This window comes from Rhinatrema bivittatum, chromosome 4 (assembly GCF_901001135.1).
Source record: "Rhinatrema bivittatum chromosome 4, aRhiBiv1.1, whole genome shotgun sequence".
Lineage (NCBI taxonomy): Eukaryota > Metazoa > Chordata > Amphibia > Gymnophiona > Rhinatrematidae > Rhinatrema > Rhinatrema bivittatum.
This window is the reverse complement of record NC_042618.1, coordinates 247,336,095-247,352,158: the sequence shown is the minus strand read 5'-3', so window position 1 is coordinate 247,352,158 and position 16,064 is coordinate 247,336,095. Positions and strand designations below refer to the sequence as shown.

At 46.1% G+C, this 16,064-nt stretch overlaps 1 protein-coding gene across 1 annotated transcript in view; it reads left to right on the top strand.

Annotated features, from left to right (window-relative positions):
* Positions 1–16,064, top strand: part of ERGIC2 (ERGIC and golgi 2) — a 162,518-nt gene that overhangs the window by 89,292 nt on the left and 57,162 nt on the right. The window contains exons 9-10 of the mRNA XM_029599996.1: positions 4,070–4,165; positions 6,755–6,810. Of these exons, the coding sequence (XP_029455856.1) occupies positions 4,070–4,165; positions 6,755–6,810 (152 nt within the window). The remainder of the gene's footprint in view (positions 1–4,069; positions 4,166–6,754; positions 6,811–16,064) is intronic.

Here is a 16,064-nt window from a genome sequence, read left to right as displayed (position 1 = left end):
GGGGTGGGCAGGTCTTCCCTAACCTGCCCAGACCCAAGATTCCCCTTTCCCTGCACCCAGGAGCTGAACAGGCACCAGCAAGGCCCCTACCACTTAAAAAGTTTAAATTCCAAAATATGCACTCAGAGAACCTCCCACCAGATAGGTTGTGGATAAAGGTGAACGGTAGATGTAGTATACTTGGATTTTCAGAAGGCGTTTGACAAAGTTCCTCATGAGAGGCTTCTAGGAAAAGTAAAAAGTCATGGGATAGGTGGCGATGCCCTTTCGTGGATTACAAACTGGTTAAAAGACAGGAAACAGAGTAGGATTAAATGGACAATTTTCTCAGTGGAAGGGAGTGGGCAGTGGAATGCCTCAGGGATCTGTATTGGGACCCTTACTTTTCAATATATTTATAAATGATCTGGAAAGAAATACGACCAGTGAGGTAATCAAATTTGCAGATCATACAAAATTGTTCAGAGTAGTTAAATCACAAGCAGATTGTGATAAATTGCAGGAAGACCTTGTGAGACTGGAAAATTGGGCATCGAAATGGCAGATGAAATTTAATGTGGGTAAGTGCAAGGTGATGCATATAGGGAAAAATAACTCATGCTATAATTACACAATGTTAGGTTCCATATTAGGTGCTACTACCCAAGAAAGAGATCAAAGTGTCATAGTGGATAGCACATTGAAATCGTCAGTTCAGTGTGCTGCGGCAGTCAAAAAAGCAAACAGAATGTTGGGAATTATTTGGGAATGGTGAATAAAACAGAAAATGTCATAATGTCTCTGTATCGCTCCATGGTGAGATCGCACCTTGAATACTGTGTACAATTCTGGTTACCAAAATTCTGGTCTCAAAAATTATATAATTGCGATGCAGAAGGTACAGAGAAGGGCGACCAAAATATTAAGGGGAATGGAACAGCTCCCCTATGTGGAAAGACTAAAGAGGTTAGGACTTTTCAGCTTGGAGAAGAGATGGCTGAGGGGGGATATGATAGAGGTTTTTAAAATCATGAGAGGTCTAAAACAGTTATTTACTCTTTCAGATAATAGAAAGACTAGGGGGCACTCCATGAAGTTAGCATGTGGCACATTTAAAACTAATCGGAGAAAGTTCTTTTTCACTCAATGCACAATTAAACTCTGGAATTTGTTGCCAGAGGATGTGGTTAGTGCAGTTAGTATAGCTGTGTTTAAAAAAGGATTGGATAAGTTCTTGGAGGAGAAGTCCATTACCCTGCTATTAAGTGGACAGCCACTGCTATTACTAGCAGCAGTAACATGGAATTGACTTAGTTTTTGGGTACTTGCCAGGTTCTTATAGCCTGGATTGGCCACTGTTGGAAACAGGATGCTGGGCTTGATGGACCCTTGGTCTGACCCAGTATGGCATGTTCTTATGTTGTGTACTGGCCGGGCAGAATCCTTCCCGACCCTAGTCAAGACCACCAGTAAGGGTTTGCTACACTAGCTAGTGGACTGATACTAAACACCCAGGGCTTACTGATAACCTGAGAATGGACCCAGGTTATAAAAGTCGGAGGGAAACTTCAGCACGGACTAAACTTGATATCAAGCAACAGGATTAAAATAGATAAAATGTAGAGCAAGACTACACTTGAAATAAGTCAACACAAATCAAAGAATACAACACATTTCAATAAAATTAATACAGGATTAATTAGATAAACATACAATCATCTCAGCACAATAGGTTGTGGTAGCATTTTCAAGCCACTCATACATACAAACATCCCAATAAAACAATAGGTTGCAGCAGCATGTTTGTCACCTCTGTAAGGTGCTAAGCAGTTTATAGCATTTCCTCCTGCTCTTTCCCTCTTATGCTCTCCCTCTTGCACTCTGCTCCCTGTGATCCCCATTCTGACTGCTTATTCCACTATGGTTATGTTACTCCCTAAGTGCAGCTTTTTTCTTCACTGTGAAGCCAGCAGGAAAGCCAGAGCACACGTAGCAGTGGCCAGAAATGTTCCTCTGGGTCATGACCCTACTTACTACTACCTCTGGTTCTATGGAGCAGTAGCTGTTGAAGGTGCTGATGGCAGCACACATCCCTTCCTCCTCTCCGTGCAGCTTCAGACTCGTGATGGCAATCAACTGCACTCTTCCCCCACCTCCTTCCTGTCAGTTTGGGCTTCTTGAGGCTGCAAATTTCTTTTCCTTAGCATGGCATCAGGCAGTGAGGATTAAGCAGCAGGAGCCTTAGATCAGAGCTCTTCAGAGCCAAGGTCAGTCTGCTCTGTTTCTCAGCACTTGCATTTTGGTTGCCTCCCTTCTGGAAGACCCCATGTAGTTGTCTTGACCCCTAGGGGTCCATGGACCCCAGATTGGGAACCATTGTTCTAGAGCACTGATTTCTGCATCCTTACAAAGGAAGTAAACCTATACATCTGAGAATCAACTCTTGCCACAGAATTCCTGTTGGATTCAGGTCTGGGCTTTTAGTGGGCTACTTGAGTATTCACTTTCTTCTTGCTGATCCACTTTATTGTTGCTTTTGCTTTATACTTGGTATCATTGTCCTGCTGAAAGTTGAATCTCCCTAGTCCCAAGTCTATGGCAGACTGGAAGTAATTTCCTTTCGGAATCTCCCTGTGCTTTGCTCCATTGGTCTTTCCGCCAATCTTCATAAGCCTCCCTGTCACATAACACAATGTTGCAACTGTAAGGATGGTGGTAGAGTGATGTGCTATGTTGCCATGCACATCACTTAGAATTGAGATGAAAAAGTTCCACTTGGGCATCATCAGACCACAAAACCTTCTCCCACATACTTGCATTGTCCCCTAAGTGTTTTTTTGTAAATGCTATACACCACATCATATGGCTTTTCTTCAGCAATGGCTTCCTTCTTGCCACCCTCTCATACAGGCCATATTTGTGGAATTATTCTTGAAATTGTTGAACAGAAAACATTTTCCCTAGTCTCGGCCAGAGACCGCTACAGTTCTTTTAAAGTAATCCTAGGCCTCTCAGTAACCACATGCAGCAGTTTCCTTAAACCATGGCAACTGATATTGAAGAAATGGTCTCATCGTGGTAATGTCTTGATGGTGACAAACTATTTCCAATTTACAATGATATCCCCTTGAGATATTCAAACATACTGAAATTTTCTTATAGGATCCCCTCAGTTTGTACCTTTACATGCTATCCCTGAGTTCTTTTTGCAGTTACTTGTTCTGCATGTTTTAATCTTTGCTTCCAATTCATTATATACAACAGAGAAAACTTGATTCTTCATGTAGGAGTATCAGAATCAGTTCAACTACTGTGATTGGACCCAGTTGGGCTCTGTGTAATTTATGGACTTTAAGGCAATTTTTTGAATGGGAGCCAATTTAGGTTTTCTATGACAAAGGGTGTGAAGACTTAAGCAATCAAGACTTTTTGAGGTCAATATTCAAAAGACATTTAGACAGATAACTAAAAAGCTATCCATCTAAATGGCAAAATTGATGTTCAATGCTGTATGGGGCCACATTCTAGCTGAATAATTAGTTATTCTGTTAGAATGTAATCGCGTAAAAGGGGTGGGGGGGGAGAGGTGTTCTGAGGGAAGTGGATCTCTCTCTCGCTCTCCCTCCCTCCCTCGAGTTACTAGGTGGACCTTCTAGAGAGATATAAATAGCTAACTACTACAAGGGTCTTGTAGATAGTCTCCCTCTCCCTTTCTTCTCTTCTCACTTGGCAGGTAGGAAAATGCAATTATGTAGGTATTACCACAAAGTGTGAAATGTTAACACACTTTGCGGTAATACCTATGCGAAGTGCTAACAGGCTATTTTAGGCTATTACCATAAAACACACCCCTTTTTCTAACGCATGCGATATTTACAGCAGATTGATAAATCTAGGCCTTAGATTGTATGCCCTCTGGGGATAGGGAAATACCTGCAGTACCTGAATGTAATCCACTTTGAAGCACTGAAAAAAGTGTGAAAAGCGGAATATAAAAATCTAAATAAACAAATCTTATCCTCCATAAATTGTCTCCCTTAGTTGCTGTATTGCATGTACTTTAATAGGTTACACTGTGTTTTTCTAATAGGGAAGACCATTCATCGCAGCCTCGAGATGCATGCAGAATACATGGACATCTATACGTCAATAAAGTAGCAGGGAACTTTCATATCACTGTGGGCAAGTATGTTCATTTTCAAATAATTTTAAGCAATGACAATATCTCTGGTTAAAGATCCATTGCTATATTCAGGAAATATTTAATAGAATGTGTTAAAAGTTCAGTGGCAGTGGGTAAACAAAAAGATGCATCTTTTTTTTTTTTTTTTTTTTTTAGTCTCTTCCTTCTCCAGGAGCTCTTCAGGATTTTTGTACTCTTGTGGCTCCTTTTGATACATGTTCAAATACTGGAACATTGTACTTTCTGGTCTTAATACCCTAATGTGCTCAGAGAGAATATGGGGAATTACTTATTTGTTTTACATTTTCTGAGCTATGATATCTTCAAAAGATTTTCCCAGAGGCACTGAATGTGAGTGTTATGGATGCAAGCCCTTGAGCTGTGGCATGGCTGATGCAGGCTAGCAAGCGAACCTACTAGGCCCATGCTGACAGCAGGTGGACTTGCTCTTACAGGGATTCACCTATTCTAGTCCCGTTCCCCGCAGGTTGAGCCTTTGGGTTCCAGGTCCCAGCAGGGTTTAGGCAAGAGTCCTGTAAGGAGTGGTCAGAAGAAGTAAGTAGCAAACCAAGGTTGGGGCAGGCAGCGAGCAAATGGTATTTGGGTCCAGGCCAAGTTCGGAGCAGGCAGCGAGCAGAAGAGTAGTCAAGTTCATAGCAATGGTCAGAATCAGGAGTTAGGCAAAGTCAGACAAGACTAAGACAAGGCACTGGGGACCAAGACACAAGCAGGGCAAAACAAGACGACAAAGCAAGGAACAAAGAGGCAAGGCAAGGTAAAGCACAGAGACAGCAAGCAGCACACACTGCAAACCAGGAGGACCTGTTGCTGAGGCAAGGCTTGGAGCTTGTCTGGGGTTAAATACCCAGCCATGTGACATCACCGAGTGCTAGTGGTTGTTTGCTGCCGTGGGGCTTTCAAGTGTTGGCATGCTGCACGCCTAGGGAGATCCAGGATATGGTGGCTTCTCAGCTGCATTGGTAGCGTTTGGGGGTAAGTGTGGCCGGCTGCAGGAAATCAAGCCCTGTATCTCTTTTTTTTTTCTGGCCTGTAAAGAGCTTTTCTCTCTTGTGCCATATAAAACCTGGGAATTCTAGGTGTCATGCTAGAAAAATGAATAGGGGAAGAAGAGGTCATTGGGACAAACTCGTTTCTTCACTAGCACGTTTTTGTACTATACTTTGCATATGTTTTAAAGAGACATTTCCTGGTTAGTATGTCTTCTAATCTGGGGCTGACTTTGGGGATTAAAGTTAGTCTTGGTATCAGTGCAGTTGGTAGATCTTGCTGATGAGGTTAAGCCCCCCTGGATCGTTGTCCTGGTTAAGGTAAATGCCTATAAAAATTCTTAGTAACATCCAAAAAGATTAATAAAGGTAAATTCTACACATTGGAGTTCTCAAAAAGAGATAAATTCTATGAAGAAATATAGCAGGCTCTTCTCACAATTATGGAAGCCTTTCATTGTGGTTGTATTTGGTGGTGGTTCCTATTTAGATCCCAGCAGAACTGGCCTTATGAATGCTGCTACTGCCAGTAGTGTGGGCTGTTGACTTAAAAAATAAAAATTCCTAAAAATGAATACTCCCCACCTCAAGAATGATTGTTTTACAGCCCAAGATATAATACAGTGAATAATGAAACTGTTAAAGAACTACTTGTTTAATGGATAAAGTATCCTTCTTCTATGCCAAACAAAACAAAAAACTGATGCTCTTGAAATCTGGATTCTTTAACTATTGAACCTTATGGAGAATGTGTGGGATGAGCCCAGAACCTTTGAGCTCTAAGTAGTTGGACCTATTTAATGTTTTGGGAAAAAAATTAAAATGGCTACGTAAAGTACAGTGAGTGACATGCTCTATTTGCATCGTGTCGAATAATTGAATAGATTGACCGATTTTTTTCCCTCTGACATTAATCAGCATAAAAGCAAAACATGGTTTTTTTTAGAAGATGAGGTCTTGTCTTTAGTGGCTGTGGGGATTGTTGCAGGGCATGGTAATGGGATGTGGATATAAGCTTGGTTGTTAACTTGACTGTTGGTCTTATGGGAAGCAAAGTTGAGGATGGCAGGGCCTGAGTCCACCACCTACTGGCGGAGACCATTGCTGTGGTGGATTTTAGACATGTTTGGGATTGATGTGAGAGTGGTGGTGGGGCATGGGTTGAGAGGTCCAGTAGAGTACATGAGGAAGGGGGAAGCTGGTTTTGGATTTTATGCTTATCTATATAAGTTTCTCAGCTAGGCAGACTGAATGGCCCATTTTAGTTTGTCAGCCATTATATACAATTACCTCGTTTTTTTGTTTTTTTTTTCAGCAGAAAATCTTTTAACCGTTTGTCTCAGTATCCTATTTAGAGCACAGATTCTTAAACAATTTGGGACATAATGGGTTAAACTTAAGCCTTAGCTGCATGTGTTTGAACTATGCTATAGAGAGGGTTGAACATATATCAGAAAAAGCTAAATCAATCCAGTTGACCGATTTGATTTCTCATATGTACATCCCTATATTGTGGGAGATAAAGGCTTGCTCTGGAATGTCTGGATTGGACACTTTGTGCTTAAAATATTTTTTTGTTTTATAGGGCAATTCCTCACCCTCGAGGCCATGCACACTTGGCAGCACTGGTCAGCCATGACAGTAAGCTTGTTCTCTATTTTTTTCAAGAAAATATTAATGACACAGTGTACCATTGTAACTAGTATAGAAGATTAATGTAGAAAAGATTATATTGTGTTCAGTTGCCACATAATGCGCTTCTTTGAGAAATGGGAACACATCCCTTTCTGGCTGTTTTCTGTAAAATCAAGATATCTCTATCACATGGTCCAGGAACTAACCAGTCTTATTCCTACTGCTGTAGCAAATTCTATACATAAATTGCTTTTTTTTGGGAGGTCAAGAATCCCCTTTTCTAAAAAATGAGATTTGTTATGGGGATGCTCAAAAGGGTTAGTCTAACCTTCATCTTAGGCAATGTTCCTGACTTAGTGGATATAGTGCACAGTGCAGTGGTAAGAATATGTGTAAGAATAAGCCAAGAGTCAGAGCAATGTTTAAACTACTGTATTCTTGTTAAATTTAGCGGTTGATTTTTTAAAGGATATACATGCATTTCTCACAGGACAAGCAAGATGGTAGTCCTCACAAATGGGTGACATCACAGGATGGAGCCCGATCACGGAACACTTTTGTCAAAGTTTCTAGAACTTTGACTGGCACCTACTGGGCATGCCCAGCATGGCACTAAACCTGCAGCAAGCAGGGGTCCCCCTTCAGTCTTCTTTTTTCCGCACAGCAGTAGCCACGCAATTTAAAGAGCTCCACAGAGATTCCTGACAGGAATTTTCCTCACGGAATTACTAAAAACTTTCATACCCCACAGGGGTCCCTCTTTCGAATTTTTGACTCCTCAGGTACTCCGGTAAGTTTTTTTAACCATTTTCGGTCGATTCCCGTTGAGTTTGGCCCTTGTGGCCTACTTGTTGTCGATCGCACCGCGGCTAAATTTTTCAAAGGCCATGGCGTCTGGGTTCCGTCGATGCCCAGACTGTACTTGCACCATGTCCATAACAGACCCACATAAAGTCTGTGTAATGTGTCTCGGGTGCGAGCATGATGTCCTGACTTGCACCAAATGTGTCTTAATGACACCAAAAGGTCGCAAGGCCAGAATGGAGAAAATGGAACTTCTCTTCTGTTCTCAAACTCTGACGCAGTCTATTGCATAGACGGCATCTGAATCGGCACCGTCCACTTCGCGCCAGTATTCTCCCTCGATGCCTTCATCTGTGCCTCCAGTATTTCCCTCGATGCCTTTAGAGCCTAGACCAGGACCTTCAGGAATACCATCGTCCTGTCCTCCTCAGGTTCCTAGAGGGGCAGGTGCTGAGCCCTATGACACCTGGACTGACGATTCATCTCAAGACACCGATGAGTTACCATCGCCACCTTCTCCTACTGAAAGTAGGAAGCATTCTCCTCCAGAGGACTTGTCCTTCATAACTTTTGTGAAGGAAATGTCTGAATTGGTTCCCTTCCAATTACAGACTGAGCAAGATGATAGGCACCAAATGATGGAGCTGTTACAATTCCTGGATGCTCCCAAGGAAATAACCTCCATCCCTATTCACTAGGTTCTTTTGGATCTTCTCAAAAAGAATTGGGAACACCCTGGTTCCGTAGCCTCAGTCCACCGAAAGGCAGATACCACTTACTTGGTACAGTCAGCCCCAGGGTTCCAGAAACCTCAGCTGGATCACCAATCTGTAGTTGTAGAATCTGCCCGAAAGAGGGCAAGACGCTCAAAACCCCATTCTTCCTTCCCCCCAGGTAAGGAGCAGAAATTCCTGGATGCCATTGGCCGGCGTGTGGTCCAGGGTTCAATGCTCATCTCTCGGATTGCCTCTTACCAGCTCTATATGACCCAATATAATATGGTCTTATTCAAGCAGATACAGGATTTTGCAGAGTCCCTGCCTCAGCAATTCCAGGAACAGCTTCAAACCCTGGTACACAAGGGTTTTGAGGCAGGGAAGCATGAAATAATATCCTCTTATGATATCTTTGACACCGCTTCCAGGGTATCTGCAGCTGCTATTTCTACAAGAAGATAGGCCTGGCTTAAGTCTTCGGACTTGCTCCCTGAAGTACAAGACAGATTGTCTGATCTGCCCTGCGTAGGAGACAATCTGTTTGGCGAACAGATTCAACAGATGGTGGCGGAACCCAAGGAGCATCATGAGACCCTTCGCTAACTCTCTCTGATGCCTTCTGAGTATTCCTCCAAACAGCTATTCAGGAAGGATACTAAAAAGTCATTTTTCCGTCCAAAGAAGTCTTATCCACCACCATCTAGAACTCTTTCCACGAGAACTTTCCTAAAGGCCCAGTCTCGTCAATCTTGGAAACAAAAGCCGCAAGCAGCTCCTCGGCCGGGCCCTGCTTCCAGTTTTTGACTCCTGCATAGAGAGCAGCAGCCAGCTTCCTCTGCCTCAGATACCAGTGGGAGGTCGATTGTGCCATTTCCACAACAGGTGGCACACAATCACCTCAGACCAGTGAGTCCTTGCCATAATCTCTCAGGGTTATCACCTGAACTTTCTCTCCATCCCACCGGACTCCCCACCTCTGCTAGCATGGGGAACATCTGACCACTCACCACTCCTGGAACAGGAGGTCGCCCTCCTCCTCCAGTCCAGAGCAATAGAACCAGTGCCCTACTCCCAACAAGGCCTAGGATTCTATTCCCGGCACTTTCTAATCCCCCAAAAAATCAGGTGGCATTTGTCCAATTCTGGACCTAGGTGTCCTCAACAAGTACCTCCACCGAGAAAAGTTCAAGATGGTAACCTTGGGTTCCCTTCTTCCTCTTCTGCAAAGAGGAGACTGGCTCTGCTCTCTAGATCTCCAGGACGCGTACACTCACATTGCAATAACTCCATCTCATCACAAATTTCTGAGATTTCTGGTAGGCCCCAAGCACTATCAGTACCGAGTGCTACCATTCGGCCTGGCATCTGCACCACGAGTTTTCACCAAGTGCCACGTAGTAGTAGCAGCCTTCCTCAGGAATCAAGGTGTTCACGTCTACCCTTATCTAGACGATTGGTTGATCAGGGCTTCCACTCAGTAAACTGCTCTGTCGTCCCTACATCTTACCTTACACACTCTGATTTCACTAGGATTTCTCGTCAACTACGAGAAATCCTGCGTAGTTCCGTCTCAAACTTTGTCCTTCATAAGGGCAGACTTGGACACCCTTCAAGCAAAGGCATTTCTGTCTCGACAGCGAGCTCTCATTCTCATTTCTTTTGCACACCAGCTACAGTCTCAGCACCGCTTGACTGCATGCCACGTCCTCATCCTGCTGGGACACATGGCATCCTCAGTACAGGTTACCCCAATGGCCCGCTTGGCCATGAGGGTCATGCAGTGGATGCTAAGGTCACAATGGTTTCAATCTGTCCAACCTCTATCGACCATTGTCCACATCTCCGACCCACTTCGTCAGTCTCTAGCCTGGTGGAAAAATCAGATCAATCTCCTCCAAGGCCTACCCTTCCAGGCTCCAGACCCTCAAATAATTCTCACCACTGATGCTTCCAACCTTGGCTGGGGAACTCATGTCGCCAATCTGCAGACACAAGGAGCTTGGTCTCCAGAGGAAGCCAAACACCAAATCAATTTCCTGGAGCTGCGAGTAATCAGATATGCTCTCAGGGTATTTCAGGATCACCTTTCCAACCAGGTCATCCTGATTCAGACGGACAACCAGGTGGCCATGTGGAACATCAACAAACACGGAGGGACGGGCTCCTACCTACCGTGTCAGGAGGCTGCGCAGATATGGGCGGAGGCCCTCTCCCATTCGATGTACCTCAGGGCCACCTACTTGCCGGGAGTGGACAATGTGTTGGCAGACAAGCTGAGTCGCGCCTTTCCAACCGCACGAGTGGTCCCTTGACCCCCCACAGTAGCGGACTCAATATTCCAATGTTGGGGTCATCCTCACATAGTCCTCTTTGCGTCACCTCAAAACTGCAAAGTAGAGAACTTTTGCTGTCTCACTCGCAGCCAACACTCTCAGCCAAGAGATGCGTTCTCCCTCTGATGGGCAGCCGGTCTCCTATATGCATTCCTTCCACTTCTCTCGAAGACTCTCATGAAGTTACGTCAGGACAAGGGAAGCATGATCCTGATAGCACCTCACTGGCCTCGCCAACTGTGGTTTCCAATACTTCAGGACCTCTCCATTTGCAGGCATATTCCCTTGGGAAAGGACCTGCTTCTGATCACTCAGAACGATGGGTGCCTACGCCACCCCAATCTTCAGGCCTGGTCTCTGATGGCCTGGATGTTGAAAGGTTGATTCTTCAGCCACTTAACCTTTCGGAGCCAGTTTCCCGTGTCCTGATTGCTTCACGGAAGCCTTTCACAAGAAAATCTTATCTTTACAAATGGAACAGGTTTAAATCATGGTGTTCTTCTCAATCCCTTGATCCCTTTACCTGTTCCACCACGAAGTTTCTAGACTATCTCTGGCACTTGTCAGAATCAGGTCTAAAAACCTGTCAGTGCGGTAGCTGCCTTCCATAGTTGTCAGGGATGTTCCTATTTCAGTACAACCCTTCGTAACACGTTTTCTGAAGGGCTTGCTTCACCTCAAGCCTCCACTGTGCCCTCCAGCCCCTTCTTGGGACCTCAGTCTGATTTTGGGTCAGCTCATGAAACCACCATTCGAGCCTCTCCAATCCTGTGATCTTTGCTGTCTCACATGGAAAGTGATTTTTCTTTTGGCAATCACATCTGCTCGCAGAGTTAGTGAGTTACAGGCCCTAGTTACCTATCCGTCTTACACTAAACGTCTGCAGGACCGGGCAGTACTCTGCACTCACCCTAAGTTCTTACCTAAGGTAGTATCGGAGTTTCACATTAATCAATCCATTATACTACCTACCTTCTTTCCCAGGCCCCACTCCAATCCAGGAGAACAGGCTCTGCATACCCTTGATGGTAAACGTGCTCTAGCATTCTATCTAGACCGTACAGCTGCCCACAGGAAAAGCACTCAATTGTTTGTCTCTCTCCATTCCATCAAATTGGGGGCAGCCTGTGGGTAAGCAGATTCTCTCCTCCTGGTTAGCGGACTGCATATCCTTTTGCTATCAGCAAGCAGGCATTCCACTTCAAGACCGTGTTAAAGCACACTCTGTGAGGGCCATGGCGACTTCAGTAGCACATCTACGCTCTGTGCCGCTTCCTGACATTTGCAGGGCTGCTACCTGGAGTTCTCTCCATACCTTTACAGCCCATTATTGCTTAGACAAGGCCGGAAAACAAGATTCCATCTTCGGCCAATCTGTCTTGTGCAACCTTTTTACAATTTGATGTACCAACACCCTTCCGCCTGCCCGTTAGGGTTCAGGATGCCCTCTACCAAATTCCACCCCAGTCCTTGTATGCACATCTTGGGTACATTTGGTGCATTTCTCTGTCATCCTCAGCTCAGTACTCACCCATATGTGAGGACTACCATCCTGCTTGTCCTGTGAGAAAGCAAATGTTGCTTACCTGTAACAGGTTTTCTCACAGAACAGCAGGATGTTAGTCCTCATGAAACCCGCCCGCCACCCCACGGTGTTGGGTTCGTTACGTTTTCTTATTTTAATTTTTCGGCACTTCCTGTAGCTTTAAACAAGACTGAAGGGGGACCCCTGCTTGCTGCAGGTTTAGTGCCATGCTGGGCATGCCCAGTAGGTGCCAGAGTTCCAGAAACTTTGACAAAAGTGTTCCGTGATTGGGCTCCATCCTGTAATGTCACCCATATGTGAGGACTAACATCCTGCTGCCCTGTGAGAACACCTGTTACAGGTAAGCAACATTTGCTAAAACCCGGTTTATGCACACAAATTGCTTTTTCAAAATCAATCGAAGATCTCTGCATGTAAAATTACACATTTCCCTGTACGTCCACACTGCTGGGTTATGCCTCCTTTCCAGCAGATGGAGTCAGAGAAAAAAGCTGAAGGCACCCAGTGTGCCACCTGCGATCCCTCCATATTTCTCTGATTCCAGCAGATGAAGGATGGCATAACCTGCGGTCCTGATCCTTTTACAAATTTTGATCTTTCATTAGTGTGAGGGATTATTCTTTGTATCCCTAGTTACCTTTGGCTAGATCAACTGTTACTTTAAAAAAAAAAATATAGAGGAAGTAGTTTTCGAATTTAATAATGTCAGTCAGCAAGCAGTTGGCTGCAGACCTCCCAAGGGGGGGCAGTCTTCCCCCACTTGGTAGCAGGCAAGGCTGGGCCAGGTGCCCTACAGCCTAATTTCCCTGAGAATTTTGGTGCCTCAACCCGGTGAGTAGGGGGATTTACCGGTGGACCGGTCCCTCCCCCCCTAACGATACAGAGAAGTTTCATTCCTCTGTTAAGAGCCCAGGGACTTGTCATTCCCCTGGTTTGCCGGCTTTAAAAGTTAAAAGTTTAAAAATAAAAAAAGAGCATTTAAAAGTTTTTAAACATAGCCGGTTGTAATCTCCTGGGTCTCCGGAGGGGGTAGTTGCTTACCCAGTGAATTTTTCTGTGGCAGCTCGGACGACCATGCAGCAGGGAGTGCGCTGCTCTGCCTGTGGAGAGCCAGCAGCGCGGCTTTCCCGCGAGGGACTTTGCTCATGTTGCATCCCTGGGGGGGAAGGCCCTTCTCAGTTACCGGGTAAGCGGCCATCCCTTACGCGATTGCCAGGGTTAGAAAAAAGTCTCCCTGCTCGCAATCAGAGGCCGTCCCCAAGAAGTGAGGGAAAAGCAGCCATGTTGCCTGATTCAGGGCCTGATACTGCGCACGGCTCCGGGGGAGGGAAATCCCCTCCGCGGCTTTCTCCTCATAATTTAAGCCCTGAAAGGCCTCACGGTTTGGGTGTTGACTCCCCGCCTCGTCCCTTCTTGCCTCCAGCGGGGGGCCCTTAAAGCGGCAGCACCCCTTTTCTTCTCAATTTGTATTATTGTTGCATAAAACTTACATGGAGGCGGAGGCAGATTGGAATTTGCAGGAGCCTCCACCTGCAAAGCTTCCTAGGCCTGCAAGAGGGTACAGCGGCCCCTAGGATCCAGCCACCTTGTGAAGTTCCTGACGCTGTGGTGCTGCCATCCCCTGTCCAGCCAGCTCCCGATCCTCAGGATCCTTTCACGGGCAATGATGTTGATAATGCTTCCCTGGTTGAAGGGGATGACCCTCGAGTGCTCCGGTTATTTCGCAGGGAGGAGCTGGAACCCTTGATCCCTCAGGTGCTCGTGGAACTAGATATTCAGGCGCCGCAGCCCATGGCGGAGCCTTCCTCGGGGGGATCCGGTCTTGTCGGGTCTTCGGGCCCCCCATAAAACCTTTTCTTTTCACCCGATGCTTTTGCAGCTTATGACTCAAGAATTGAATGCACCTGAAGCCAGCCTGCGAGTTAGTAGAGCCATGGAAAAGCATTATCCGCTTCCGGAGGAGTCCTTGAATCTGCTTAAGATTCTGAAGATGGACGCGGCCGTCTCAGCGATCGCTAAGCGCACGACCATTCCTGTGATGGGAGTGGCATCTTAAGGACCTCCAGGATAGGAAGAGAGTTTCTTCTCAAAAGGATTTTTGAGGTATCGGCGCTAGCCGTCAGGGCAGCCATGTGTAGTAGTCTCATGCAGAGAGCTACTCTTAGATGGGTGCAGCAATTGCTCACAACTCAGGAGCTTCCCCTGGCGGAGGCGGAACAGGTGGACCGTATGGAGACGGAAGTAGCTTATATGATGGATGCTTTGTATGATCTCCTACATACATCCTCGTGCACGATGGCTTCAGCGGTGTCAGCAAGGAGGCTTCTTTGGCTTTGCAACTGGTCGGCTGATGTCTCGTCGAAATCTCAGCTGGGTTCATTCCCATATAAAGGAAAACTGTTGTTTAGTGATGACCTGGAGCACCTAATTAAGTCCTTAGGGGACAATAAGGTTTACAGGCTCCCGGAGGATAAGCCCAGGTCTTCTCACCCTTTTGGCTCTCTTCGGGATCAACGCCGTTTTCATGTGGGTAGGGACCCATCCTTTCCTCCGCGACAAGTGTTGGCACGGTCCCAGTCTTGGGCTCATTCCTTTCGCGGTAGACAGCCTCCTCGTGACTGAGCCTCCCAAGGATTCTCTGCAAACAAGTCTACTCAATGAAGGTGCGCCAGCCCAGTCTTCCGTTCTGGAGATCGGAGGTCACCTCTCTCTGTTTCATGAGGAATGGGTCAAGATTACTTCGGATCAGTGGGTTCTAAACATCATAGAACATGGTTATGCTTTGGATTTTGCTCACCCACTACGGATCTGTTCTTGGTGTCTCCTTGCGGATCCCGGGCAAAGCAGCAGGTGGTACTCCAGACTTTGGCTCGTTTGAAGGTTCTGGGAGTGATTGCCCCAGTCCCGCCGGATGAGCATCGGACCGGAAGGTCTATTTCGTAGTGCCCAAGAAGGAGGGCTCCTTCCATCCAATATTAGACTTAAAGAAGGTCAACAGAGCGCTTCGGGTACCTCGTTTTCACATGGAGACATTGAGATTCATCATTGCGGCCATCTACAAAGGTGAATTTTTGGCCTCTTTGGATCTGACGGAGGCTTACCTGCACATAGGAATCCAAGAGCGTCATCTGAGGTTTCTACGGTTCATGGTCTTGGGCGAGCATTACCAGTTTCGTGCGCTTCCGTTTGGTTTGGCGACGGTTCCTCGCGTATTCACCAAGATGATGGTGTTAGTGGCAGCAGCCCTCAGACGAGAGGTGGTCCACCCCTATTTGGATGACTTGCTCATTCGGGCGAAGTCGGAGGATCTTTGCAAAGTGGCAGTTCGGTCAGTTTTGCATAGTCTCCACTCACTTGGATGGGTAGTCGATTTCACGAAGAGTCAAATGGTACCTTCCCAGGGGTTGCAGTTCCTGGGAGCCCATTTTGACACGGTTGTGGGCAAGGTTTTTCTTCCACAGGACAGAATGCTCAAGCTGATGTCTCAGGTGCGCCATCTTTTGGCCCTCCCTTTGCCCAAGGTTTGGGACTATTTGCAAGTTCTTGGCTCTATAGCATCTACTCTGGAGTTGGTCCCCTGGGTGTTTTGCTCATATGAGACCTTTGCAGAGGGCATTGCTTTCCCGATGGGACCCCAAGTCCGAAGAGTTCCATTTACCCTTGCCCCTCATAGATCCCGCAGGACCAGTCTTTGATTGGTGGTTAGTTCCTGATCACTTACAGTAGGGGATGGACCTAGAGAATCCCCAGTGGATGATTGTGACTATGGATGCCAGCCTCTCCGGTTGGGGGGCAGTCTGTCAGTCAAGATCGGCACAGGGGCAATGGACAGCTCAGGAGTCCAAGTGGTCCATAAATCGG